A 27,344-nucleotide genomic window follows, 5' to 3' on the forward strand; every position below is an offset into this window, starting at 1 on the left:
TAAAAAATAAACACTGTTTTGTGCCAAATAAATGGGGGTGGGGTAGCTTGAGGTTGGGAAGGGGCAGGGAAATGGGGAGGGGAAGAGTGGGGCTCCTGACCCTGATTGGTAGCCTGCGACGCCTCGGAGACATTCACAGCCAGTTGTCCACTGAAGGAGTTCACGCCCATCATTCCCGCGTGGACCGAGGTGTTAGTGAGGGCCGGGAGCTGGCTGTGGTTGCGGGGGACACTGTACAGGGCCTCTGCGATGTCAGCTGCTCTCTTCAGAATAATCTCCTGAAAAGTAACAGGAACATCCCCCTTAGCTGCCCAGATTCCCAGGAGTACCACGTTCCGAGTGTTTACTACAGGCCGTGCTTAGGGCTTTCCATGGTTAACGGCACTAACTTCTGCAGCCCTCTCAACCAACCTGTGTGTTCAGTCTCATCATCATCACGCCCATACCACGGATGGGGCAACTGAGGTTCAGAGAGGCCAAGACCTCACTTCAGGACACTTACCTATTTAAGGAGAGAGCTGGGCTGCATAACCCTGTTCGTCTGACTCTGAAAGCCCATTAACTCAGCCAGTCCTCTATACTACTTGGCAGTACAGGACAGCAACCTGGGGCTTTCCTTCCCCACAGGTAACACAGAGAACTCTGGGGGTCACACACACACACACACACACACACACACACACACACACACACACACCCTGCAACTCATCTCCCCAGATGAAGTTAAGGGCAAGTTTACATGATGACCTGTGTCCCTGAGTATTAATGGGACTGTGTCCCTTGGACACTGATTCAAGTGACACGAGAAAGGAAGGAGGATTTCTCAGACTCAGTTTCCTGAGCAAGTTGAATCAGATACATGGAGTTGCTCTACGAAATGGAAGCAGACAATATTCAGGCCTCATTATACTTTTTAGGAGAAGAAATTAAACCCCCCTTTTCCTCCTAAATTTTCTTGAAAACCTGAGAGGAATAAAATCAAGCACCGATAACTCTCTTCTTCAGTGATGAACTACATTCCCACAGAAGAGTCCTTTTAAATAAAGTACCTTTTCTCGTAAGAAAAAATTATTCCCTAGAAAAGGCGTTAAAAGTTTTACAAAAGAAGAGAGAAGACTTGAATGGCCTTGCAACCCTTTAGGTCCGAATGACTTATACTCTGAACTCGTGCAAGAGCTTTTGTATTTTTCATACTCTTTCATTCCAATAAGGACTGCAGGCGCTTCCGTTGAATGTGGAAGGTTCTAGACCCAGTATGCTCACCTGGTTGTTGTGTGGCATCCCATACAGCGCTTCCACCAGATCTGCAGCCCTTTTGAGTATCACTTCCTGTCAAGGAGAAAAACAGATACAGTCCTCTGAGTGAAGGCAGGATGTCATTATCTTTTCACACGATCGCGTTCCACTTTCCTCTGGCCATCCTTTGCCAATGCACTGCTTTAAAAGAACCCCCGAATGGCGTTAAATCACCAATTTATCCCTATTCACGTACACACTTAATCAAGTCAAAAGGTGAGCATCATTGGTACTGCAAGATAAAATACATCACTCAGTAGTGTGCCATAAGCACGATAAAGCACTCATATGTTTATTGCTGAATACAATTGCGAGGTCATTTACTAGATTACTATGATGGATGTCAGTTGGTGCATGTTATGAATCCCTAAGATGTGTTTATTTTGCACTTAATTGCTTATTCCAGGAACCATGACCTTATCAGACAGGTCATTTTCAAGAGGTGTCCAATCAATCTTCAGCAACTAGAAGCATGTAGCATTAAACTTCTTTTGTTTATCTCCCTTGCATGGCAGAGTCATGATATAAGGGGGCGATGTAGTAAACCCATCTACTGGGGCAATGCACTGTTTTGTCAGAGGTTCTTACAAAAGAATTCTCCTGCCCCTGGAAGCTCCCTCTGCACCAATTTTCATGACTGGCAGAGTCTGTTTCTTTTATAGCAATGCTTTGCTATTTCAGTATTGTTTGTCATTTTCCCCATTTGCTCATTCATTCTCCTTCTAGATACATGCTCCACTGTTCACTCCAGTTGAAGAAAAAATGTCTCCTTTTCATTGAGGTGGGCTTCCATATTTAGCTAGCATGCTTGTTTCTAATAATATAGGGCGCTCTACAAAAATGTGTGTGGTGGTAATGTTTTTTCATTCTAACCACAAGAAATCGTTCCCTCTTCATTCAGCCCTAATTTTCTGCAGATTCATTTATACTGGAATGTGAAAAGGAAAGTTAAGCTTGATACTAATAAAATGGAGGTTTATCAGAGAAGCAAACATGAAGGCGTGGTGTGGTTATCAGAAGTGATTTGCAACAAGATATGTTTATAATTTTTTTGCTGTGGGTAAAGTTTCAAAAAGAAGTTTAACTTTAAACATTTTACACAATAGATTTCTGCATGGAGAAGCAGTGCTGTTCAATTTTCACATACTGCAGACACTGATCAGAAAATAGGGATATAATTGCATTCATTTTGCTGTCACCATAGCCTCTTCAAAAATTCTTGAACAACTCTTGAAATGACACGCTTTTAGGTACATATTAGCATTTTTCGATTTTAAATTCTCTATAAGATAAAATAGTTGTCATACTGCAGTAACTACTTATGACATATATAATGTCCTAAATTCAAAAATGAGATAGAGGGGTTTTCAGTTCTCAATAAACATTTATGCTTGCCTTAAGCTGCTAGACCCCATTTATAAAACAGTTCTGTTATTTTTCATATAAGGAGTGAAAAACATTATATAATCAATGGGGTCTGAATCAATACATCTGAAATAATTTCTTTATTTTCTTAATGCAAGCTACAAGATAATCTACCACTTTTTGTTTGCAGTGCTGTCTGACAACAGCAGTTAATAATTTACTATGGTATGGGCACAGTAAACCCTAGCCCCAGATCAAATCAGCTTGTGCTGCCTTCACTAAAACCTCACGGCTTTATCTGGCTCTTAGGAAAGATGAAAACAAAACAGGATCAAGTTAGTTTATTTACCAAAATTTGACTTCTCTGGGTCTATATTCATTTATTTCTTCAAATAAATATTTATGCCAGTGTTTGGGCTTGGCAGAGAAGGTATTTTTCTTTCATTTTAGGGAAAAAAAAATACAAGTCTCTGTTTGTCAAAAGCAAGATAAGGTGCAGTCAGAAACTGCACTTGCAAACTTCAATCTTGGAACAGTATCATTGAGGATTTAGAGCAGTGCTTCTTCTTTTAATTAATTTCACAGAACCAGGGAGGAGGGAAGGTAAACTCCACAATAAACTCCAAGATCTTTGAAGTTTTTGTGCCTGAAAAATTCCAACTATCAGTGTAGGCTGTATATTTTAAACTAATATATTTTTGGTGATAACATTTTTCAATAACATAATCTACTTGTTCCTTTTTCTCCTTATTCAATACCCAGAGCTCTCATCACCATTCAATCCTCTGAAAATGAAGCTTGTGAATCTCACTTCCTAGAGTTGCCTCCTTCTTCAATACAAAGAGCCAGGACATGCTTTCTACTAGGCACGTTGCCACCGTAGGTGGGTCAGCAGCCAGCATTGCTTCAGACCAGCAGTCTTGAGGACAGTGCATGAACCTGACTTTGTGTCCTGGAAGTGACTCCCTTAAATGATATCTCGCCTATTTTAAAATGTCCTTCATCGTGGTATCAACTGTGGGGTTTAAGGGAGAGCCCACTTTTGGCTCAGCTTTGCCAATGTGATTCAGCTTCTATTAGTTATTTCTGCAAATGGGAAGGAGAAAGGAAATTTCTGGGTCCTCTATGAGTTAGTGCAGCAGACCTGCAAGGTGCTTGGATTTCGGTGACCAGAAAATTGCTCTCACCTCCATGTCATTACGCTCCCAGTGAACTAGCCCCCAAGCGTGTTTGTGTTGGGGATCTAATATATTGCCTTTCAATCAGAGCTGAGAGCCACTGAACACACAGACAGAACATGACGAGCAGGTCAGGAAAGCAATAAAGATTTTACAGAGCTGTCCAAGGTGCTAAATTTACTCAATAATGGGTTTGGCACCATAGTGTTAACCTCTCATTTACTACCAGTTTGAGGGACTAAATTGAAGTAGCTGACTTCATTTACCTTGAAATGTATATTTTATGACATTATGTAAGGAGATTGAAAGGGCACTGCAGTTTTAACAATTTAAAGGCTAAAGCATGTTTAAGATGAAACTTGAATATTTATTGTATATTGCACTTAAAGTATATAGAATGTTAAAATGTATTGATTAAATATGTAAAAGGCATTATAAAAATGACAGGTAGTATAAAAGATGTATGCCTCTTAAAATCAAATTGATAGTATATGCTATCTCTTCGGTGGTCACAAGTGTAATTTTTTTGCAGTTTTATATGGTAATTTGAAAAATCTGTAATTTCACATTAGGACATGATTGAGCCTGGGATGTTAAAGAGAGAAATTTCCCATAAGGGGACGAGCTGGGTGTTTCATATAATCTTTTGTCTCTGAAATTGTTCCTAAAGTCTTATTTGTTGCGACATTAGGAGGGAGCATTGTGTAAGGATCCTTCCATTCTAATATGCAATTTTAGTATTTCTGAGAAGGGAGAGCACTTGACAAGTACTAATATCTAATTTTTCAAAGCGTTTATTTGTCAGGAGAGATTTTCTCTTCTTTTCATAATGTTTAAAACGTCTCCCTGCTTGCAGTTTAAAACATGAGGGTAGAAATTAGACTCTTCCAAGATAATTAATTCTATCCTTGGATTAAAAAAAAATACATATCCGATTGGGGAATTAAGAAGACAAATACTAGTACCCTAAATATTGAGAAGCCCCAGAGTCTCCTTATAGAGCTAATGCTTGTTCTCCAACCTACATCCTGAGTCAGACTATTTTTCTTTTCATGGCTTTGGATTTCTTCTCTCTTAAAGAAAGAGAAAATGTATACTCCCTAAAAACAGCAACAACTCTTTGCTGACCTATTTTCTTTCTCAATTAAAACCTGTCTTTACCTGCCTTGCTATGACCATCGATTGATGATTATGTGAATGGGAATCTGGAGAGAAAAAAAAAAAATGGATGAACCATACTAAATCTGCTTAGAGTTAGTAGAAACACTAGGAAGATTCAAGGATGAGTGGGGTTCGAGAAACAGTTCAAGTATAATTGGTACAAGTTTTACTATGTTTTGGAACCTTTATAATAAAAGAGCTGAATGGGCTACAAATGCAGAGAGAAGATTTGGCTTTACTTCATATGTTGCAACCCAATCAATTAGCAAATAATTTTAGAGCTTCCTGTTGTCCCAGCAGTCACACACCGATATTACTCTCCAGCACCTTTCAAGGCACCCTATCTTCCCAGAATTAAGGTACGGTGTTCTGTGGGGATTGCAAAAGATTTCCGCCACCATCTGGTCCTACCCTCTTTATCCAATCTCCTCTCCCTATACATCTGAAGAACTGCCCTCTATTCTGGGCTAGTTAGTCCTCCCCAGCCTAGAAGTAACATGTTGGGCTCCTTCCTATCTCCATACCTTTACTCATTTTGCCTTTACTTTATTTGGGAAGCTGGCTTCAGTCTGTGCCCATTTACAATATCTTCCCATCCTCTAGGGCCTGATAATGAAGGTGGTGCTGGTGGTGGTGGTAGAGTAGTGGAAAACATAACTTGTTTATGGAAAGGGAAACATTAACTCATTCAGTCTTCGTGGTGAGACTCCGTATCACCATTTGGCAGACGAGGAAACTGAGAGAGGTCCGCCAACTTGCCCTGACGTCACACAACTAATGAATGGCTGAGCAGGGATTCAATCTCAGGCCTGTTAGACATCAGAGCCTGAGCTCTTCATAATTACACTATCCTATCAGAACTAATTCCACCTTCACTGAGACCCCAGCTCCTAACCTCTCTCATTCCTCTGAAAAATAGCAGTGACTACACCGCCCAGCACTGCACAGAAGTGGACGCTGTGGGGTCATTTTGCTCTGGTCTTAAATGTGTGAGTCTGCAAGCTCCACAACCAGACTATAGGCTCTTTGAGGTCTTAAGCTCCTTCTCTAAGAGCCTAGCCCTATGTTCAGCAAAGCACAGCCCTTGAGAAATTCTTGTTGAAGAGCTTATTCTAAGATCATTACTGATTTTTAAAAGCGCATGCTTAATTTACATGAGGAAATGACCAAGTCATGTATTTGGCATAGTTTATAAAAGCAGAAGACTTAAATTTGGTGCTCCATTTGGCTCTAGACCTTTAAATCCAATATATAAATTCCCAAAGGTCAAGTCTTGATCACTGGGGGGTTTTCTAATACCACTTTTTTTTTAAAGTGAATTTGCTCCTTCACTCCTGCTGGCTTGTACTTACATTTTAATTTTGTGATTAATATAATGAATCATGTCGGGTACAGACATTATCTCAAGTTATAGGCTGCTAACAACATGAGGTTTGTCTTGATGTACATCAGCCTTTTATTAACTATACTCCTAGGCTCTTAGAAATACTTAGGTATTTGCACACTCTTAGGAACCAGGCAAATCATGTCTGATATGCAGACATGGCTAATTCACCTTTCCTTCCATTTCATGACAATAAAACCTCTGAGGATTATTCACCTTCCATGTGAATCTTCTCTGCAGCATCTGATCTCAAATGTGTTGCTAATAAGCTCATATTCACTGGGCCCACCTAGCCTTCCAGAGAGAATGGGAAGGCTGTCTAACCATCCAATACTGAGCCCATTTATAAACCCCGTTCCATGTTTTGAGTAATTCAAACCCAGATGAGCAGGGGAGATGGCCTGAACTTTCTTTCATTCAGAGCACATACAGACCAACTCATAAAGCCAGATGGGTACCCGTTTACCAACACAACATTAATTTCAAATCTCAGAATCAGATTTTGAGCCTCTTGGAACTCCCTCATAAAATTAAAGCCCAGGGATGCTTCTGTAATTTGGGAAGGCAATCTGTGCTTGGCTTTATGCTCTCTCAATTAGAAAATAATGTTTTGAGGGACGTAGAAGAAAACAGAAGCTAAACGTAAGCATCAATTATCAAAGTCAAGTTGACCTGGGTGATTCCCGAGAAAGAAGTACAATACTTTCCTGTCACTGCACATTTCCCTGACATCCATTTATCACCACTCTACTTTGCCCTATCAGGGGATTCAAGATACAGTGGGTTCAAATATCAGCAAAACAAAATGAAGTGGACTGGCAAAATCACTCCTGATTTAAAGTCGATAAGCACCTATCAATGAAATCAGCACTGAATCCGTTCACCTCCTCACTTTGGAGTTCACTATTGGGTCCAAATTTTAAACAGTACATTCAGCTTACTAGCCTTTAACTTCTAGCTCTTTCCCCACTTGCTTCTGAAAGTGTAGGTGACACTACTGATTAGAAAGTCTAAAAGCTGAAAAACTGATTGGAAGTTTCTGGCAGCCCATTTCCTGCAGAGCTGGATGTACAACGCAATAAATACTAGTTGACTGAGAGGTATTTCTGTGGAGGGTAGTTTTATGTCCCAACTTCCTTTGTGTTTATTCAGCCAAATGGAAAATTCCACAATGGTAGACTTTGCATCCTAAAAAATCATATAATGAGGGCAGTGAGGGAAGGAGTAAAGCAAACCAAAATAATACTTGAGCACTGTTTAGCTTCCGATCCTCTGAGACATTCCTTAAATTTTTCATTTTTTCTGGTAATATGAACTTCTCGAAATAGAGCTCACCGCAGATCATTAGAAACCTTTATTGTCACACTTTAAACACGCTTTACTCAGAAGCCCTATGACTGAGAGGAGTCACTCTCATCTAGCATGGATATAATTAAACATGTTTCCGTTGAAAGGGGCATTCTCATTATGGCTAAGGACCACTTTAGAGTAAATTGAAATGGAAAGGAGGAGCATAGATGAGGTGTAGGTAGCAAGTGGTTATTTCTAGGGAGGCATAAAATGCCAAATGTGTAACAATTATATTTTACAACCCTGCATTCTAAAGACTTCATAGCAGTTTATTATAGAAGAAGCTTCAGCTGAAGCTTACTGAACATTCTAGTGCACACTCATTGCCCATAGTCTTCAAAGAAAAATAAAATTCAAACCATAATCAAAATCTGCAGAAATTTGCAAAACAAAGGAATTAAATATTTTGAAAGGGTCTACTGCTGGTCACACAAGAGGCATCGAAAGTGTTCTAGTCTAAAGAAAATGCAGGGGCTTGAAGGGGGGGCTTCTGAACCTCCTCTAATTTTAAAGTTGATTTTGTGTTCAGATTAGATGACACCCCTCTTACTTCTCAGACGTATGATTATGTATCATCGTGCCACATGGCTGGAGACGCGCCCGAAAGCTTTGCCTTTGTTACAAACGTGGAAGACTTCTGAATCACATGAAATTAAGGTAGGTTGTAAGCTAACGCAGCTATATCAACGTAAGACATACTAACTTACATGACTGACTTGTACAGTGGAAAGGAAAAGGCTGTTTTCGGGCAGCTGTTATTGCCTCAATGGAAAAAAAAAAAATCAATGAAAGTGAAATGAACAAGAGATTTTGTCTGAGTTGCAGTTAATACCACTGAAGAGCTATGGATATGAAAAGGTCAACAAATAAATTAGCCAGAGTGTTATGAAATGAATGATTTGGCTTATAATTTCATTGAGTGAAAATTGTTCACTGCCCATTAGACCAGGTAATTTTTATCTGGTGCCTCAATTACTGTTCCGTAAGCAATAATATAGTTGTAAGAGCTGCTGATTCGATCGCGTGACCTCTGAGAAGCTGGCTAGGACAGCTGACTTTACTATGATGGATAACTAAGCTTGGTCTCCACGAGGTGCCAAACCTCCCTTTCCTGCAAGGGGATCTCATAAAAGAAACATTACACTTGATTCATTTTACCAAAATGTTCGACTTTTCAAGTGTCAGCAGTTAAGTATAAATTGTGAAGCCAGGTATTCCTGAGAAGAGTGATGACAATGGCTTTCCCCCCCCTCTTTTTGGTCTCCTGGCATTCTCTTCTAAATGGTGTCATGGTAATTGGTGAATGGGAGCCTGGGGTGCTTCCCGGCACAAATACAGTGAAAAATGGTGTCTGCACCCTTGTGAATATGACCTGCTTGGAGGTACAGAGCTGAACTTGGTAACCTCTGGCTGGCTCTTCTTATTCCAATTCATTGTACTGGTTTAAGACCAACGCTCTGGGTTAGATCCTGCTGAGTGGCCTTGGAAATCGACTTTCTGATCAGGATGAAAGTCTCTGCTTAAAGAGAAGGCTGTGGACAGAGGTGGCTTTTTCAGGGCTAGGTTGTAAAGTCAGCACATGAAACAAAAACTGCCTAGAGTCAAAATTACCCTTGAAACTCTTTTAAGTTGCCAAGGCCTGGGCTCTTAGAAACACAAAAGCCAGAAATTAACTACTTGCGTTTCTCTTTGTCTTTTGGCTGTGGCTTCCCTTTCCCTAGGGCGAAGGACAATAAATATCTAGTTTGAAAATAAAAGGACCACTGAGTAAACAAAGAGACTTATTGTCGTATGTATGTCCCTGTATGTCTGTGTATGTGTTTGGTGTGTGTGTATACAAATGTATGTGTATATTTATATTTTTGGACAAGTGCATGTAGTTAAACTTGAGTAAGTGATATGTGCAGGCTGGAACTATACTGGACTTTAAGGATATCTAAGGAAGGCAAAAATAGAGTTGCTTTTGGTTTCTTAAATTGTTGAACATCGTCAGTTATGATATGTACCTCCAGAAGAACGGTATCTGTAAATGGTGATTCCCAAGGCTTTACAGATGGTCCTGACTATAACTGCAATTAAAATCCACTGCCTCAAGACTGCTGGGGCTCACTTCTTATTACTCCAGTGGTTAATTGAAGTGTTACTCGAGGCTGAAAATAGTAAGCACGGCCAGAGGCCTCCTAGTGTCTCTGTTTCTAAGGGCTTCGGTCTTGAAGAAGAGGATGTTGGGTGGTTAGGAGGAGAAATGAGCCCCTGGTTCCTCCTGTGACTTCTCCTTGAACTAATGAGTGATTATATTCAAAGCCCCTGTACACGGGGTGTGATACCAAGGTTAAACTTAGTCCCCCCCTTGTCAAGAGCTCAGTGCTAAAAGAATTTGAAGGAGGTTCCGGAATTCAGCTATTGGAGTAACTGTTATTACAAAGTCCCTACAGCAATGACTCTGGGGCTGAAGAGAAAGAAAATTATCTCCCAGGTTTGTACGTGTGTGTTTTTAACTCCTGCTGCCACTTTCCCCAGGCTAAGCCATCTGTGAGCTACCCTCAGTCTACGCTACCACCTTCCCCTTTCCCCCCTGGCCAAGCTTGAGGGATTTTAAAAAATTGGTTTACAAAATTGCCTTTTTTCTTAAAATTCCCTTTTCTTAATTCTAGGAAGCAGTGCTTAGAGATACTGGCTCTGGAGTCCAGTAGAGTTGGCTCAAATCCTTGCTCTGCCATTATTTTAGCATTGTAAATGCATGCCTCCGTTTCCTCAACTGTAAAGTACGGTGCAGACCAGCATTTGGCTCAGCAGACATACAGTGAGTGCTTACTGAACAAGAGGCAGCAATAATATTGATAACCCTCACTTATTTTCCAGAGAACTTGGGCAAATTATATGCATTCTTAGAGTCAGTGCTTCGAGTGCTACTTGAGGTGCAATCCTATCTGCAAAACACTGGGAAAGATTCTGAACAGACTAATGGTGAGGAGGTCTGGTGAGGTAGAAAACCTCCCCTGACAGCTGTGTGAGTGGTCCTTTCTGAGCCTCAGTTTCCTCATCTCTAAATCGGGCATGATTCAATAATGACAGAGTAACTTACTGCAGAGTCAGTCAATTAAAGATAAAACAAATAATCTAAAAAAAGTGAGAATTAAAACTTTCGTGGTGGTCATGGCCTTTTTAATGAAGCTATAATCTCACTCCCCAGAAAAATATGTGCATATGTGCATGCATGTGTGTGCATATTCATGACACACACACACACACACACAATTCTATATACAATTTCAAGGGTGCACAGAACTAGGCTAAACTCCCCTGACAAAAGAAGCATAAGTAGGAGGGGCTACCAAGCCCCTAAACTGAGCATATCATCAAAATGGGGAAGTGGAATTTGCCCGTGAGTTTTCTGGCAGATACGGAGGCGAGAGGGGGAAAAAGAACTGCATTCCATAGTGTGTGTTTTTGACAAGAAAATGCAGAGACAAAATGGTTTTGGGAATCAAACTCAAGCATGCTTTTGCTAAGAGCTGAATATACTGTATGATTTGCTTTTGTTGCTATATTTTTTTGTTTGAGTCGTTTTGGTTCCCAGATATAATGTTAGTAGATTTTCTTGAAATTAAAAAAAATAAATAAATGAATAAGACGAGAGAGCACGTCCAGTGTCACAGTGAGGAAGATAAAGATGTACGGTTTTTCTTTATCCTTTTCTGAAACCCTTAGTCATCCCCTTTTCTGCTAACAGGCAATGTGGTTATGCAAAAATTTCTTATTTGTATTTTCACTGATGCAACTGCAGGTTCTGAATTACGGATAGTCTTTGCATAAAGACTAAAACAATAAAAGCATAATTAGAATACGTGGTATACAGCCGACTCCAGTTTTATTTTGCCCCAGCTCTGTATTTATGATAAATCACTAACACGACCGCTCTTTAGGGAGGGTGATTTTGGGTCTCGTCTCTCCATTGAGCAAAAACAGTGCCTGTGACTCGAGGCTGAATTTCAATTCTGCAAGTGTACCGTGGAACTGAATAATATTTGGCACAATGCAGTGCACAACCGAGCCACTAAATGGCTGATTTACTAAATTATTATTAGATGAGCCCTTGCTGTTCCAAATGAAAGTGCAGTCACTGTCTTCCTTCGTGGTGTGTTCAAATTGTTCTGTGTTTAAATATTCAGCATGAGGCTAATGTGAACTGATGAACTGAGGCTATAAACATTCACTTTCAATACAGATAGAGCGACAGAGATGAAACATATCATGTGGCCTGCGGAGGTGAAAATGATTTATATTTAAGGATGTTGCTGCCTACTTCCATTACTTTAAGGTACTCTTAATTAGCATTAAGAGTTAGAAATGACTAATTCCCATGTACAGGAAGAGGAGGCTGGGATTTTTTTTTTTTTTTTTTTTTTTTTGCACGCCAGTGCAGGAGAAGTTACCACGAGGAACTGCTGCCTGTGTCGTTGTTCAGAACCTTGAGTTTTATTCTTGGCGGGGTGCACCGCACCAGCAGTCATGTGTCTGCTGGGAGAACTATGGTGTCCGACAGTCAGTGTTTTTTCTCAACCCACGCAGAGGGTCTACAGTCCATCCTCACTGCCATCCATCCCTCTGCAATCCACCTCCCTTACCATCGCACCTACTACACAACCACCCTAGCACCTCACTCTCCATCTCACCAAGCTTCTTTACTGACACCTGCTGGAGTGAAGAGCAACCCTTTGCTCCTTGGGCAAAGATAACCCCCTCCCTCCTCCTTCCTCCCCTTTGAGGGCAGTTATAGGCAAGCACTTAAAATACTGTGATCACTTACAGTAGATTAGAATTTTTTATGGGTACCGTGTTGCCATAACAACACGAAGACAGCAGATGACTTAAGCTAAGCTTGCAAAGCAAAAGGCTGCTCATCTGGCAGTTAAAATGAATACAGTTCATTTCACAAGTTTCCCATATGGACTCTTAGTGTATGGTAATGAGGAGACCATATGGTGAGAGAAAATGCACTGAGAACAATTGGGTTCCACTGGCTGAGTGGGAAGTTGGGAGAGAAAACCCGGGTGAGAGATTCTGGTGCGTGTGCTCTCCGGGTTCAAGGTTTGCTTGAGGTTTGTTTGGGATGGTTGTTTTCCATAGGGGTTTCGCGTTTCTTAATCTGTTCCTTAATATGTCAGCTGTGCGAAATGACAAACATCTTGCAAATTTTGCAATATCATTCATCACAAACTGTCAGCAGTGTTTGCAAATCTGACTTGCAAGATCTTTTAAATGTGTTGTTCTTAAAAGGCAACAGTACTAAGTTTTTAGACAAAGTGCAGGAAAATTTAAGTACTTCTGACAAGCAGAAACATTAACAGTAATCATTTTAAAAACACTCGCATCTTTTGCCTGCATGTTTAGCTGTAAATAATGCTAGAACGTATAAAAGCTTTAAAGTAAAATGTAATAACTACTTTTTATTATGTTTCATAAAGGATAAAGAAAATGCTGTGTGTATGTGTTATCTATAGGTGCGGATGTAGGGAGATGGATGGTTCCCATTCTCCTTACTGCTCACCGGATTGGAAACTGGGGAGGACAGCTTGAAAAAGGCTCTAAAGTCAATTCTGTACTATACATGCTTCATAAAAGATGAATATAAATGCACTAGTTAGACGCGGTGAGCTAAATTAGAAGGTCAGGCAGGGCTAGGAGGGCTGAAAAATCGCACAACCAATGAGTGTAATTACTCTTTTTTAAGTCTATTAAGTGGTGTTGCTCTAGCAAGGCTCAGGGATATAGGACATGAAGAACAAGATAAAGTAATGTGTATTTATTACTCCCACTGGGTCAATTTACCAGATATTTTCAGCTCCATAAAGCAAAACACACAAATGCCACCTTTGTTACTCTTCTCAAACTGCTTTATTTTCTCTAAAAGAGGGACTGGCTCTGGAAGAAAAAAACACGTTTGCCCTGTGGAGGTCCCCACGCAAACCCCTCTGGGTGGGGAAATGAGAGAAAGCTGGTGCGTATTTGAGTAGGACGGGGCTGAGGTTAGGCGAGAGACAGGAGAGAGAAGCCAGTCACCTCAAGGCAGAAGTATTTGGGTTTCCAGACCCGGGAGGGAAATGGGAACTTGATGCACTGAGGCCGGAGGCCCCGGGTGTGAATCTCAGTTTTCCCACGTGCTTGCCGTGAGTGGTAGCATGCCACCAGCCGTCTGGGAACTCTGACCCTGTGAAGTGGGGAGTACCCATCTTGCAGGGAACAGTAGCCCCCATTTACTGAAGTCTCACTACATGCCAGGGAGACCTCGCTGCATACATTATCTCATTAACGCCCAACAGCCATGCTGGGGGGGCAGCTGCTTTACAAAGGAGAAAACCGGGGCTGAGAAGGGTGAGTCCCGTGCACGGAGCGGTGCAAGTGGTTTTCAAAATCCACGTGCGCCTGACCTGAGAGCCCACTCTCTTGGCCTCAGTACCCTTCAAAAACCTCGATAAAGCCGTGCCAGGCACATCGAGGGCATGACGCAAAGGTTACCTGCTCCCTGGGGTTCACTGCAAACACACGGAATGCCAGCCAAGCTCGGTGCCTCTGTGCTAATGCACACTGACCACTCAGGAAGACAACTAACAAATCGAGAGGGGACAGAGACACCTCTGGCCTTCAAAACAGAGACAGCCCCTTGCTCAACGTTCCTGGATGGCCTCGTGCATGTCAGCATCTCAGCGTTTCTGACTGACCACAGCCCCCATCCCCCTCACCCCTACATTATACGAAAAGTCAACCTTTGCCCCAAAGTTGGTCACATGTTCCTCTCCCTCCTGCCAGGATCCAGAGAGGAAGGCACGTCTGTAGGACACAGAATAGCATGCTGCAGCTGAAAAACCTTAGCCTGCCCTTCTCCACGTGCACATGAAAAAGGAAACCAAAGCACATCTGGGGTTAGCATAATTACAGTATTTTAAATGTGTGTGTACAGCAACTATCACTGACGGTGGCTTTCAGGGACAAAATAATTTACAGAGGAGGATTCGGCTTGCTCCCGTTTTCTCGTTTGGTAAATAGGAATGATGTCTGCTTTCCCGACTTCTCTCACAAGAGTGGGCTCCAATAAAGCAACGCATGTACAAGTTCTTTGAAAAAGCACAAGCCAGTATACAAAGGCATATTCTTATGGAAAGCTGTCTGCTTGGTCTTTGGAGCAGTTTCATTTGACAGAATATGTGGGTGGTTGTATGAATCTAGCTTTGTCTATTCGCAAACACATGGGTTTAATAAAGTGGAGTTTGTTTTTTAAGGTGTGTGGTCCGTGGCTCACTGAAACACTCCTGTTTTACAAACACTGACCATGATTCTAAGAAAGGCGGAGCCCGTTTTCATCCCCCTAACAATGGACAGCGGGCTATAAATCTCCCAGGTCCACAGGAATACCTCGTGCTGGCTCCATCCGCCACTTCCTGACCCTGCTCTTGAACTCTCACTCCACCTTCGCGTTCGGAGCCAAGAGGACACCACTCTGATCTGAGTCACACAGAGAGCTTCCTGGGGTGGGCTCTGGCCAAAGTCCTCGCACGGTCCAGTGGCTGGATGCACACTGTGGACTGTTTCCTTAACACACAAACCCATTGTGTCCTTGATTACTCTTCCCAAACCCAGGAAAACGGGGCTGGGAATTTCACCATCAGGCCACCGGGGACAGAGTGACACGTGCCTGTGCTATTTGTTCAACATTTCTGAACGTGATGTGCAGCCGTGAAAATGTTATTAAAAGTAAATACACAAAACTCAACCATATATTCCTGTTTTCTCTCCTTTCTTTATGAATAAGAAAAGTATTGCTTGGTTCCTGTAGACCTCAACCATTAAACCAAATCTGTCTCCTGTTTTTCAATCAATATTTATAGAGTGGCAATGGTGGGCCAGAAACTATGCTGAGGCACCCACAGGATTACTTCTTTTTATCCTTATGTGATCCCAGTGAAGTTGGCACGATTATTTCACCCCCATTTTATAGATGAAGAAACCGAGACACAGAAGATAAATCACACACTCCACTGCTGACCTGAGTTAGGATTTCCTGCTCTGCAGAGATTGGGTAGGAGAGCTCTCAGAAGCCAGGGTCCCACTCTCACTCAACTGGCAAATAATTATAGCTACCTTCTGTTGACTGCTAAATACGTGATTAAAGCAACCCAAAAAAGTAGGAAGTATTACCATCTCCATTTGACAGAGAAGGAAACTCAGGCACAGAGAGGTTAAGAATGTGGGGGGGGAGGAGAAAGAATTTTGACCCAGACCACAGAGCTGGTCGGTGCCGTGGCTCTGAGTGCCACCTCACCCGGTCCAGCTCTCCAGTCCCTTCAGCAGACTCTAGGGACATCAAATGCCAAATGAAAGTGAAAATGGTCCCCAAATGGAAACAATGGGAAGAATCTGGCAATGCCCTCATGGCTTCTTCCCACCATTGGGTGGACACACATTATTTACATCTTCGTGCTATAAAATTACCGATTATTTTCCCATAGGAGATGCATGGGAATTGGGTTCTTGCCAGACAAAGGAACCTAAAGGTAATTCTCTCCATGGCACACCCATCTGTGGAAGCAGAGGGTCGTTCACTATTACTGTTAGATTCTGTAACTGCTCACCAAGAATAAGGGTGAAAGGGAAGGAGGTGTAAGATGAAGGCCCCTTTCAAAGACAAGGATATGTACAGACCGACACATCATATGATTTCTTCCTCAGGTGAAATGCTCTCAAGATGTTTTTTTAAGGTGAACAGCGCTCACTGGAAGTGAGGCTGTTATGGGAACTCAGGGTTGAGACTGAAGGCTCTGTGGGTCTTCCCCTGGGGTCTAGGAGAGGGCAGAATTTGCTTGTCACGGTTCTTCCTCTCTCTGGGCAGGCAGTGCCCCTTGCCCACCCCCCAGCCCCTCACATCTGTGCATCAGTTTCGGCGGGGAGGGGCAGCTTTCTCCTGGACAGGCCTGTTCTGACAGTGGTCCTGCCCCTTCAGTGCAGCAGGGCCCACAGGTAAGACGTGATGATGAAATGATCCCCCAAAGAGGTTCGCTGAGCTAGGAAGGATGCCAACTTCATTTTTATAAGTGTATTACGAGCAGATACAGACCTGGAAATGACATATCTCTAGACTTGCTGTGGCATGGAGAGGACCTTTCCTCTACTCATTTAATTTATACTAATTTTTACTTGTGTAGTAAATGAAATTTCATTTTGCTGTCAGTAAACAGTGAATGGTAGCTCGACCAATTCTGTTCGTTGAACTTCTTTAGCATTTAAATGTTCTCTCCTCTGAGTCCTCCCAGAACTTTGGTTGCACTTTTGTTAAATGTACCTATTGTTTTCTGTTATGTATGGCGTTGTATTTGGCTTTCTCTCCCACAGGGGGTCCGAGTTCCTTGGGCACAGAGATGGGAATATCCCCAACATTGACGACAGGTACAGAATAGAAACCAATAAATGTGCATTTCCTTTTTTTCTGCATTGGCAATTAATAACATTGCTGTATGACATATATTGCTCTATCTTGAATTTGTGTCTAATTTCTCCCACTTGTGTCTTAGGTGGGATGCCTCTGGAGGGAACAGACTCATGTCTGAGTAGCCCTGGTGCAAGGTGTGCCAATATGCTTTCCTTTGAGCTCTAGCTGTTCTCCCCTCACCAGAAATAAGTAAAGATCCTCATGGGGGTAGAAAAGCAATGTTCTTTTTCCTCTTGAGAACTGATACGATATAATGATTAATAACCTGGACTTAGGAGCCAGGCTTTAGAGGTTTGAATCTCAGTTTAGCAATTTACATGCTGTGTGACCTTGGGCAAATGATTTAACCTCTCTTTGTTTGGTTATTTTCTTCTCTAAAATAGAGGTGGTAATTGCACCAACCTCAGAGGGTTTTTTAGAGGAAGATATGACATGATATAAGTAAAAATAAGTACAACATTACCTGGCACATAAGTGCTTGCTACTTTGATTATTGCTTACCTTATAATACTAAATACACAAAACACAAAAATATTGAGTTGATTATCTATGAACTAACTTTTATCGATGGCAAAGTTTTCTGCCAATCACCCCAGCCCGTGTTTCCAGAGGCCCCAACCCAAAGAGGAGGTATCCTACCTTTGGCAAGCGCTCAGGGTCGCCAGGGTGCCGGGGAATAACCTTCTGTAACCTCTGGAAACCATAATCGATGGTGGGTTCATTGAGCGCTGCAATGAAGAAGTCATACAATTAGAACAATTTCAGGAAATAAAACAGCACATGATTTGCAACACTTATGGCACAGAAATAACTGGGAAGTCCAAAGTTTCATTGATACTTCTGAATTAGATCATAAAGTGATTGGACGAATGATCCCTTTTGGTGGGGACTGACTCACTCAGAAGAACATGAGTAGCAGGTCCTAAACTCTGCTCTTCTGGCCAAATTCTATATTCCTTACAGTGTTGAAAATGGAAGGTAAAATGGAACTTGGTGTGAGGTTTCAGGATTCCCTTTAGTCAGAAGCTTGAGTTAAAACACTGGAGGGCTTGGCCAAGGGTATCTACAGTTATAAAGAGCAGAATTAAAAGTACTTGCTTAGCTACAGAATATCAAGTGGACCTCAGCTGATACAGTATCGCAGTGCCATCGGGAGCAATTAAGTGTGGTGGGGCAGAGGAGACCAGATCTCCTCGGGCCAGAAAACCTCTTCTACCCTTGGAAGAGTCCGAAAAGAGACAGGTATTGAAAATGCCCTTGATACGACACCCTCATATCTAAGATGAAAGACTGATTCACCAATATCAGTATTATTTCAGGAAGAGGCTAACCTCTATGGAGCACTAGCTCAGAGCAGCTGACTCTCCAAGAAGAATTTTTTTAAAAGACTAAAAGAAGAGCAAACCTGTAATAATATTTGGAGACAGTGGGCCTTCTTGTACCCATATCGACTACACCTTCTTCAAAGCATCCTACAATTCAACTCGATACAAACTGGACTCTGGTGTATCACTTTTGAAATTCCTCCCCAGGATATGAAATATCTCCAGCTTTGCTCGCCTGACCAGGAAAAGATGGCGGCTCCATCCTCCACCCACATCCTCCGTCTCCTCTAAGTAATGAGTCGGGCTTTTTCTTCTTTTCTTTTTTCATGTAACCAAAGTACTCAACCACATATTTTCTCCCATAAAAAGACAGTCTTTGACATTTAGCTATACATTTAGAAAACAGGTTGCCACATGCTTTACTTAAAATGCATTTCCATTAACCTAAATTTTAAAAGTAAGATTCATACTACTACTAACTTTAAAAAACTGTATTAAATTCAAATAGGTCCCAAGGCTAATGGAAGCAATTTGTATACCAACCCAAACTGATTGGCCCACTTTTCAAAATACAGGTATGATAATCTTGTGGTTTTAAAAGGACATTTAAATTGAAAGACTGTGAATTTAGTACATAATTATACCAATAGAACCCTTTAACTTGTCAACTTGTAAATCTAAAAGGCTATCAATCATTTCTAAAGAGGAAATAAACCTTAAAATTCCTTGATTGACAGTGCTTACTTTTTATGTAAGAAAAAAAAAAAAAGGAGAAAAAAAAAAAAAAAAAAAGGCTGCATAAAGTGGCCAGAAATCCATTTACAAAAGTACATTGTTTTACATAGGTGAGTAAAAGCCAATAATTACACCTCCAAAAGACATATAAATCAGAGTAAGTACTTTTTCCTCACTTGTACATTTTAAGTTGGAGTGAACTTCAGGTAACTTTTTTTAAGAAGATTTTTTTTTCCCAAATGCAATGCTTGTTGAAGTTGTTAATAGAGTAGCCATTTAAGACAATGTAATCATTTTTGCAAATATGAGGTTTAGCCATTACCCCCACCTTCTCCCCACCCCCTTCCAAAGGGTAAACTTTCAACCTGTCTCTTGTGGAAATTAACTAAAATTACACCCAGGTGTACCAAATCTCTCTCTAGTGGTACATGAGTTAAGGCACAATATTTATTGTTCCTCCCATTTTATGAATTACTTTGTAAACCCTTGAGAAAAATTCTTTTTTCTCAAATTAGACTTGTAGAGAAAAAGCCATACAATTCTCTACACAGGGAAGCTGTGACTCATAAAATCCCAGTATTTAATAAAGAAATGCCCGAGAGTGAAGGAATGAGCACCCAGGCTAAGCTGTATATCACATCTATCCGCCACCCATAATGCTAATTGCCAACAAAGATGTTTAACCGTAAAAATAGCTTTAGGCAATTAAATGTATCATTTTAACACTTGAAGATATGATTCAGCATCCTGAAAATTCTAATTCTTGGTTTTATTTTTCAGTGTAAGCCACCAATAAAACTTGACTTGTTGACCCACCGCTCCAGTTGTTTGCATAATGAATTAATTCCTACTGTGTCAAGAAACCCATGGTTGTTAATTGAGTGACTGATGTATTGGGGGGAGGATATGTTTCTCTGACCATAGGAACAACTCACAACAGAATGACTGACATTCAGTATCCACAATTAAAAGAACTGATTCAAATATCATATGGAACTAATAGCTAAAGAGCTGAGGAGAAGTCATTCTGCTGCCAGAAAGAGTAATTGAATTAGATATATTAAACTCATTATTCAAAGAAAAATAAGCATCTAGTCTATGGAAGTATGCTATGTGAGAGGAAATATTTCAGTAGAGGGACAAAGGCTTTTAATTTATTTCCCATGCCTTTATGATTTGCTCTACACTCGTATTTTTTAATATATTAACCTGCCCTCGATCTACATATTGAATATTACAATGGCATTGTCTAGTGCTGTAAACAAAGATAACATTAAAGATATGCAAGCAAAGTTCGTTGTCTTAAATTCAAAGGTGCCTGATGATTTCTCTGATTGCAGTGACTAAAGAAAAAAACTAAACCAATTATTGAGTGAGAGGGGCCATTTGATAGAGATTGTTACTTTAAAAAAAAAACCCTGAAAACAGATTAACTGTCTAGGGAGGGGGATGGTTAAATTACGGCACACCCATAGGAATATGATGCAGTCCTCAAAAGCAATGCTTCTGGAAAAAAAAATAGGGAAAAAAATTTACTGGTATAAAATATATTGCTATGTCAAGAAGCAGATTACAAGAGCACATGTGCAATATGGTTACTTTTTTTTTTAAATGAACATATACAGAGAATAAAGAAAAGGTTTCTGTGTATAAACTGCCTAACAGTAGTTATTTCTAAGAAGTGAGTCTTGAAGTGCTTTTCTTCCTTCTCTTTATGCTGTGCATTGTCTACATTTTCCACAATGAACATATATTACTTTTATAATCAGAGAAAAAGGTTAAGAGCAAGAGAGTGTTTCCAAGATGGAATCTGACCTGCTTGTATAAAGTAATGACATAAGAAACTTTGCCTGAAAAAGGGTCTGTATACCCTTTAATAACATTGCCTAGGTTATTACAGACCATAAGAAAAATAAGTAGTATACGTTTGGCCAGTTGTATAAATATGTGACTATTCATAAACTCTCTGAAAATCAACAGAGAGAGTAACGGGGAGGAATCATAAAGAATGGCATATTTATTTTCATCAGTGGGGGTAGTCGTACCTTAGGGACATACATCTACTCTGCAAGAATGTAATATAAAGTTAATCCTTCAACAAAGTGACCTCATTGTATTCAAGCACAGGGCTCAGGGGGCACCAGAAGAAGAAGTGGGACTAGTCAAGTTTTTCCCCCTAAAACTTGAGACAATTCCGAGAATTCAGGAGAGAAAGAAAAAAATTTAACTGCACATAATTAACCACAAATAAAGCATGAGTCTCTTAGGTTGTAAAAAGAAAAAACAGATGAAACTGTAAACTGCAAAAGGAATGCAATGATGAGAGCTCCTCGTGTCACCCTACTTCCAAGCACCTAATCCACACTTTCAACAGGGTTTGAGAGGGTGTTCTCCTAAACCAGTTAGGGGTGGTAACGGAATAAGGGAGGCTCAGAGGTTTAGCAAAATCCATAATCCCAGAGAAGAAAAGCCTCAGTTTTTTAATCAGCATAATAAAATGGGACCAGTGAGGGCATTCATTCCACAAGATAATAGACTGTCCATTGACTCAATAATCATTTCTAGTGCCTACCAAGTGTTCAGATGGCACTGGTAGGAATTCACTGTTTTACATCACATAAGCCCTTAAAAATAAACTTTCTGAGAGGTGTACATAATCTCACCTCAGAAATGAACTACTATGATTGTAGAGTTGGAACCTGGTTCCAGCTCCCATGGCCAGGCTTCCCTCCCGCTCAGCAATCCATTCTCTTGCCTCCCTGATGGTCAGACGGTGGGTCACCACCACTGCTCCTCTTCTCTGACACTAAGCTCACACTACACTGCACAGGACCACGTGGATTTATAGAGTCATCAGGCTACTGGGGAGCCACAAAGATTTGCATTCAAGATGTCCCACACTGTCCTCTTCAAACTTAGAGGTAGATGCATATTAGCTGAGTAAGCTCAGTAGGACCTCATGGAGCTGTGTACATATCCTACAGGAGGTCCGAAACTTTCCTATAAATGCACAAAAGGCAAGATGAAATGCTTCCACACAGGAGCAGGCTTGTAGGGCAGACGTATCAGCTGAGATTTCAGGAGGGTCCTCTCACAGCTATGATAGGATACTGGGGAATGGGTATAGGGAGGAAGTAGGGGACCCATGCATGGGGCAGGCTCAGCTGTATCAAAGTCATTACTTTTCAAAAGGGAAAAGTTAATTAAATATTTTAAAAAAACATCAAACCACTTCATGTGGCCTTGTGTGGGGTCAGCTTATAAATGGCTTTGGGTTCTCACCCAGTCTCACAATCTCAGACTCCCCTAAAGGAAACCAGTAACTTTCCATACAGAACCAGTCTATGCAGAGCCCTTCCCCTTTGGGCTTCAACCAAGGTTCTGGTCAAGACAGAAGAACTCTGGTTATACAAAGCTATCTACAGTGTCCAAATGTTCATGCAGCATGAAATGCTATATGCAAAGAAAATTTAGAATAATACAACTAGATTTTATGTACTACTAATAATGACAAGATTATAAAATTCATTCAAAACATCTGGTAATGGGCAAATCCTTACCAAATGTATATGTGAATTGTGGCCTTTTCATGCCTTTAGTCGTCTTCTTTTTTTTTTTTTTTTAATCCACAAACACATCAAAGAAAGAAAATTCTCTTTAAGGGGATTTATTTGCAAATTAAAACCATGTAGTCAAGACAAATGCATTCTCAGTTATGAGAACTGATTTTTCCCTTTTCAGAGTTGCCTTTTAGAGAAAACACTCCTCAGTCCTCCTTAACTTCTGGAATACTTATCCCTGGAAACAATGGAAATGAAAGGCAGGACAGTTGTGTTCCCAAACATCAGGGGAAAAGTGGTTTGGGTGCCATTCCAACGTGAGCGCGCAGAGTTCCCCTGCTTTTATAGCTCGGTGACTCACTGCAGCGCTTTAACATATTTCTGGGGTTTTAATTTCCTTTTTTTAATGGTTATGTGACATGATGTCATTTTGACTGGAAATAAAAAGAAATGCAGATATTAGAAAGGTAATATTTATATTCTATTGCCATTTAATGTCCAAACAAATATCTAGACTCTATGCCAAGCAATAAATAAAGCCTCATAGCAAAGGCAATGATAAAACCAGCACCTGGGTCTCCAAGCTTCCCTGGTGACTGACTATTCTATATTTGAACTAAAGGAATACAGCAGAGCATTTCCCTTCAAGGCAGATCCATTCTGGGCATAAGAGTTATTACATATGTGTTAGGCAGTCTTTTTGTTCCATAATGGCCCTATTTTTCCCTCAGTCACTAAATTAACAACCAGAGGTAAACAATAAAACAGCAAGTTATCTTCACGAACCTATCTTTAAGACTGACTTTAAAAGGTATAAACTGCAAAATCAACCAGAAACCTACACAAGAGCCAGAAATATGGTCAAGGAAGAAATGTGTTGCATTTCCAGCCATTTGGATGTTTCATTCCTCGCCTAGATGTTTAGTGCACACATGGTATCCCGGGTCATCTCTTCCTGGAAGGGATACACTTCCCTAAGAAACCTAACACCAAGTCCCTTGCAAGCAGAGCCCCTGCTTTCGGTGTGAAATGCTTTCACAGCCTGGCACCCTGCCTCAGGAAGGAGGTTCAGGAGAGCTTCGGGAAGAGGCTCACTGAACTGCAGAAAGCTAAACTGAACCAGAAGGGTGTCAGGATGAAGCCAACATGGGCAGAATTTACCAATACAGGAGCCAAAGGAACATTTCCAAACTGGCTTTCAACATGCTCTGACCTCTTATTTGTAGTTTTCAAACCTCTTGATGTGGAGCAACAACACTAAGATTCAAAAATCAAGCGAAGGACGTAATACTTCTCTCTACCGAAGGTACCATCAGAGGTATTGTTGGCTTGTGCGGCTACGTTCTCTTTACAGAGCCTGCAAGGTAAAGACTGAAGAGAGAAAGAGATCTGCAAAGTAGATCAGAGCCCAGGATGAAAAAATACAGGGGCTCTGGGAGAAAGAGATGGAAGACCCTGAGGACCGTCACTTGGAATGCAAAGGACTTGCGTATGTTAGGAAATTAATAACTCTTCCAGAAGCAAAAGCAATCAAGAGCAGGAAGCAAGAATTAAGAGTGACTCGCTTTTGTTTTTCAAAATGGAAGTAGCTTTACTGTGTTTCTAAGTCTAAAAGGAATATACTCTTATTGTAAAAAAAAATACAAAAGAAACACAAAGAAGGAAAAAAGCCTCATAATATATATACTCATATATAATCACTATTTATATTAATATGTAGGCTTTCGGGCATTCTTACAATACTGTTTTATATAAATATAGATTATATACATATTTATATCCACCTCATTCTTTTTAATGGTTGTAGCATATTGCAATTATATGGATGGCTGTAACTTATGCAACAAATCCCCTGTTAATGGGGATGTATTTTTTCCTCAAAATTTTCAGGAGAAATTCTTAGATAAAAAATATGTACATTTCAAGACTTTGGACACATATATTTTTTAACTATCCTTCCTAAAATTTATACCAATTTACATGTTGACAGGTTACTTTTAAAGGCATCTGCAAAAGACAATGAATTTTTAAGACTGTGCATCCTGAACTCAATTATTCTCTACGTTATAAGGACCTATGAATGTTTTTAATAGATGTTAACGATCACAATGATTACTTGGAGAAGTGTCATTTCAAATATACCCTGAGGTCATATAAGACACTCTTCCCAGTAATATCAAAGTGCTTTATAGACATTATCCCACTGAGTCTTTCAATATGCCCTTGACATAAATGTCAAAATTTATTACTCCCAATTTGAAGGTGAGAAACTGAGGCACAGAAAGAGCTGGCTGCATGAATCAGAACAAAAACCCAGTGCTTCACTTACTATGCCAAGATGACTATTTTATTTTCATATTGGTAAATCTCAATTTGCAGCATATTGACAAGTCCAGCTACCAAATCAATTAAATGGCACCTTTTTTACTAAATATCTGTGAAACAGAAATCCAGCACTAGGAGGAATCCTTGTGCCAGACTCCTGACTTCACAACGGGGGAACGATAACTTGGCCTGATTTCTTAAAGCTTACCATGTCAACAAGCACAAACCTGTTGGAAAGGCCACCCTGGCATTTTAAACTTGCCCCACAAATAATCAAGAAACTGTGCTTTCTGTCTCATCAACTTCTCCTTTCAGGTCTGAGCTGGGCTCTCAAAAGTTGATTTGTCTTTTGAGAAACAGAGACACATAATGCTGTTGAGATACATTAAACCAACTTATTTCATACCACAACCAGTTGGTATTTTCTAGAAGATCCTTGGTGAGGAGTCAATGGCAGAAGTGGAGCATTTCTTAAACAGACCCACTTTTGGCCCTGGAGGGTTATACTCTATCTAAAATGGGAAGTAGGTGAATGTACAATAATTAGGGAAAACTGTATTGCTCTCTAATTGTGATAAAGTTGATGAGAAAAGTTGCCCCTGTTACTGCACATGATGTGCTCTGTACAGCTTGGCCTTCCAGGATCCTTAATTTAGATTTCCAAATCTGATGCAAGTATAAAACTAAAATTAAATCCCTCAAGCAAACAGGAGCTTGAATATCTACAGGAATTTTTTTTTTTTTTTTGCCTTTCAATCTTTTTCATTTTGGAGTTTTTTTGTTTGTTTGTTTTTTAATTCATCATTTATGATTAGGTTTCAAAGCCAGATTTGCTCAATTGAATGAGAAGAGGATGGCTGTCGCTGTGTAATGGATGATGGTGTTTTAAGTATTGGAGGCCAACACACTCTGTCTTTCTTCTTTAACGTTCAAAGATAAATCCATCATTTTCTTCCCTACTGGCATATCTTCTGATATAACAAGAGTAATATTCCTTCTATAATTGTTCTTTAGATTTCTTCCCAAAGAGTTTTGACAATAACTGTTATCAAGGGGGTAAAATCACCCAGCCTGTCTGATAAACATGTTTTCTTGTGTTCCCACCCCAGCGAGTGCTTGACACTGTACTTTTATCATCCAGCGTGTGTTCAGAATGAGCTTAGAACAGCAATTGCCGGGAATAGGCAGGCGATAAACTGCATTGATTTAACACATCTTGTTTTCAATCATGCTTGGATTTTCTGAGCACGCATTTTTCCTGTACTTTGGCTTGTAGCTTTTATCTGACGAGCTGATCCCTTTTCACTGGAAAATGAAAAGGTCGCACAATAAGACACGGTTTACTGGAACTTGAACACGCACCAGGGAGAGTATTTTAGATAAATACTGTCAGACATAGTGGAGCTGAATTTCAACAACACAATTGTTAAACAACAATACTTATTACTCTCCTAGAACAAGCTACCAGCATCTTATGGCTCTCAGCAGGGAAGAGCACCGAGTCAGGCTCCAAAGCTGAGAAACCCTTCTCTGCACCTTTTGCTAACCGAGCACAGAGTTCTGGGCCGAGGTCCCGCTTGGGATTGTTAATATCATGGTCTTATGTGACAACTCAAAAAACTACTGCCACTGTCACAGAGCTGTCTCCTCTAAACCAGTGGGCAGGTTTCAGAAGAGCTGGATGATGAAGTTACAGCGGAGTTCTGCAGATAGACTGGGAGGGGAGAAAAAAAATCCCAAGAAAAGTGACATGAAAGTGATTCCAAATAATCCATTAATTCTCCTAACAAGACCGGAAAGTACTTGTAACTGGCAGATATTAGAGGACTAATTGCTTATTTGGTTATATTTTAATGGACTCAAAAGAGAACATATAACAAGCATGCTATGTGGAGCGTTAACAGTGGTCTTGCAGATAAGCCTAGAGGTTTTTGCCAGCCTGAACTCCAACCTAAATAGCATTTGATATAAAATAAATGAAGCCAGCCTTCTCAGTATTGACCCAACCTAAGTGATTATTTTTACTGCATGTCATTAGCCTTCGACTCAGCCAGAAAGTCTCCTCTGCCTGAATGTCTGACACTGGAACCCTTCCCTTTATAGCCTTAACACACATTGTGAATATATCTCTATTCATTGTCTACTCCAGAGCTTCTTGAACTTTCTCTGTTCACAGTACCT

General features: G+C 40.6%; 1 protein-coding gene across 7 annotated transcripts in view; it reads right to left on the reverse strand.

The window, feature by feature from the left end:
- The window catches only part of EBF1 (EBF transcription factor 1), a gene marked incomplete at its 3' end in the record, with an annotated part of 393,745 nt that overhangs the window by 16,565 nt on the left and 349,836 nt on the right, over positions 1–27,344 (reverse strand). For all 7 annotated transcript variants that reach the window (XM_082379092.1, XM_082379093.1, XM_082379090.1 and 4 more), the window contains exons 11-13: positions 17,858–17,946; positions 1,264–1,329; positions 101–278 (exon numbers count right to left, since the gene is read on the reverse strand). In XM_082379092.1, the coding sequence (XP_082235218.1) occupies positions 101–278; positions 1,264–1,329; positions 17,858–17,946 (333 nt within the window). The remainder of the gene's footprint in view (positions 1–100; positions 279–1,263; positions 1,330–17,857; positions 17,947–27,344) is intronic.

Source organism: Balaenoptera borealis (assembly GCF_965194805.1).
Source record: "Balaenoptera borealis genome assembly, chromosome: 2".
Classification (NCBI taxonomy): domain Eukaryota; kingdom Metazoa; phylum Chordata; class Mammalia; order Artiodactyla; family Balaenopteridae; genus Balaenoptera; species Balaenoptera borealis.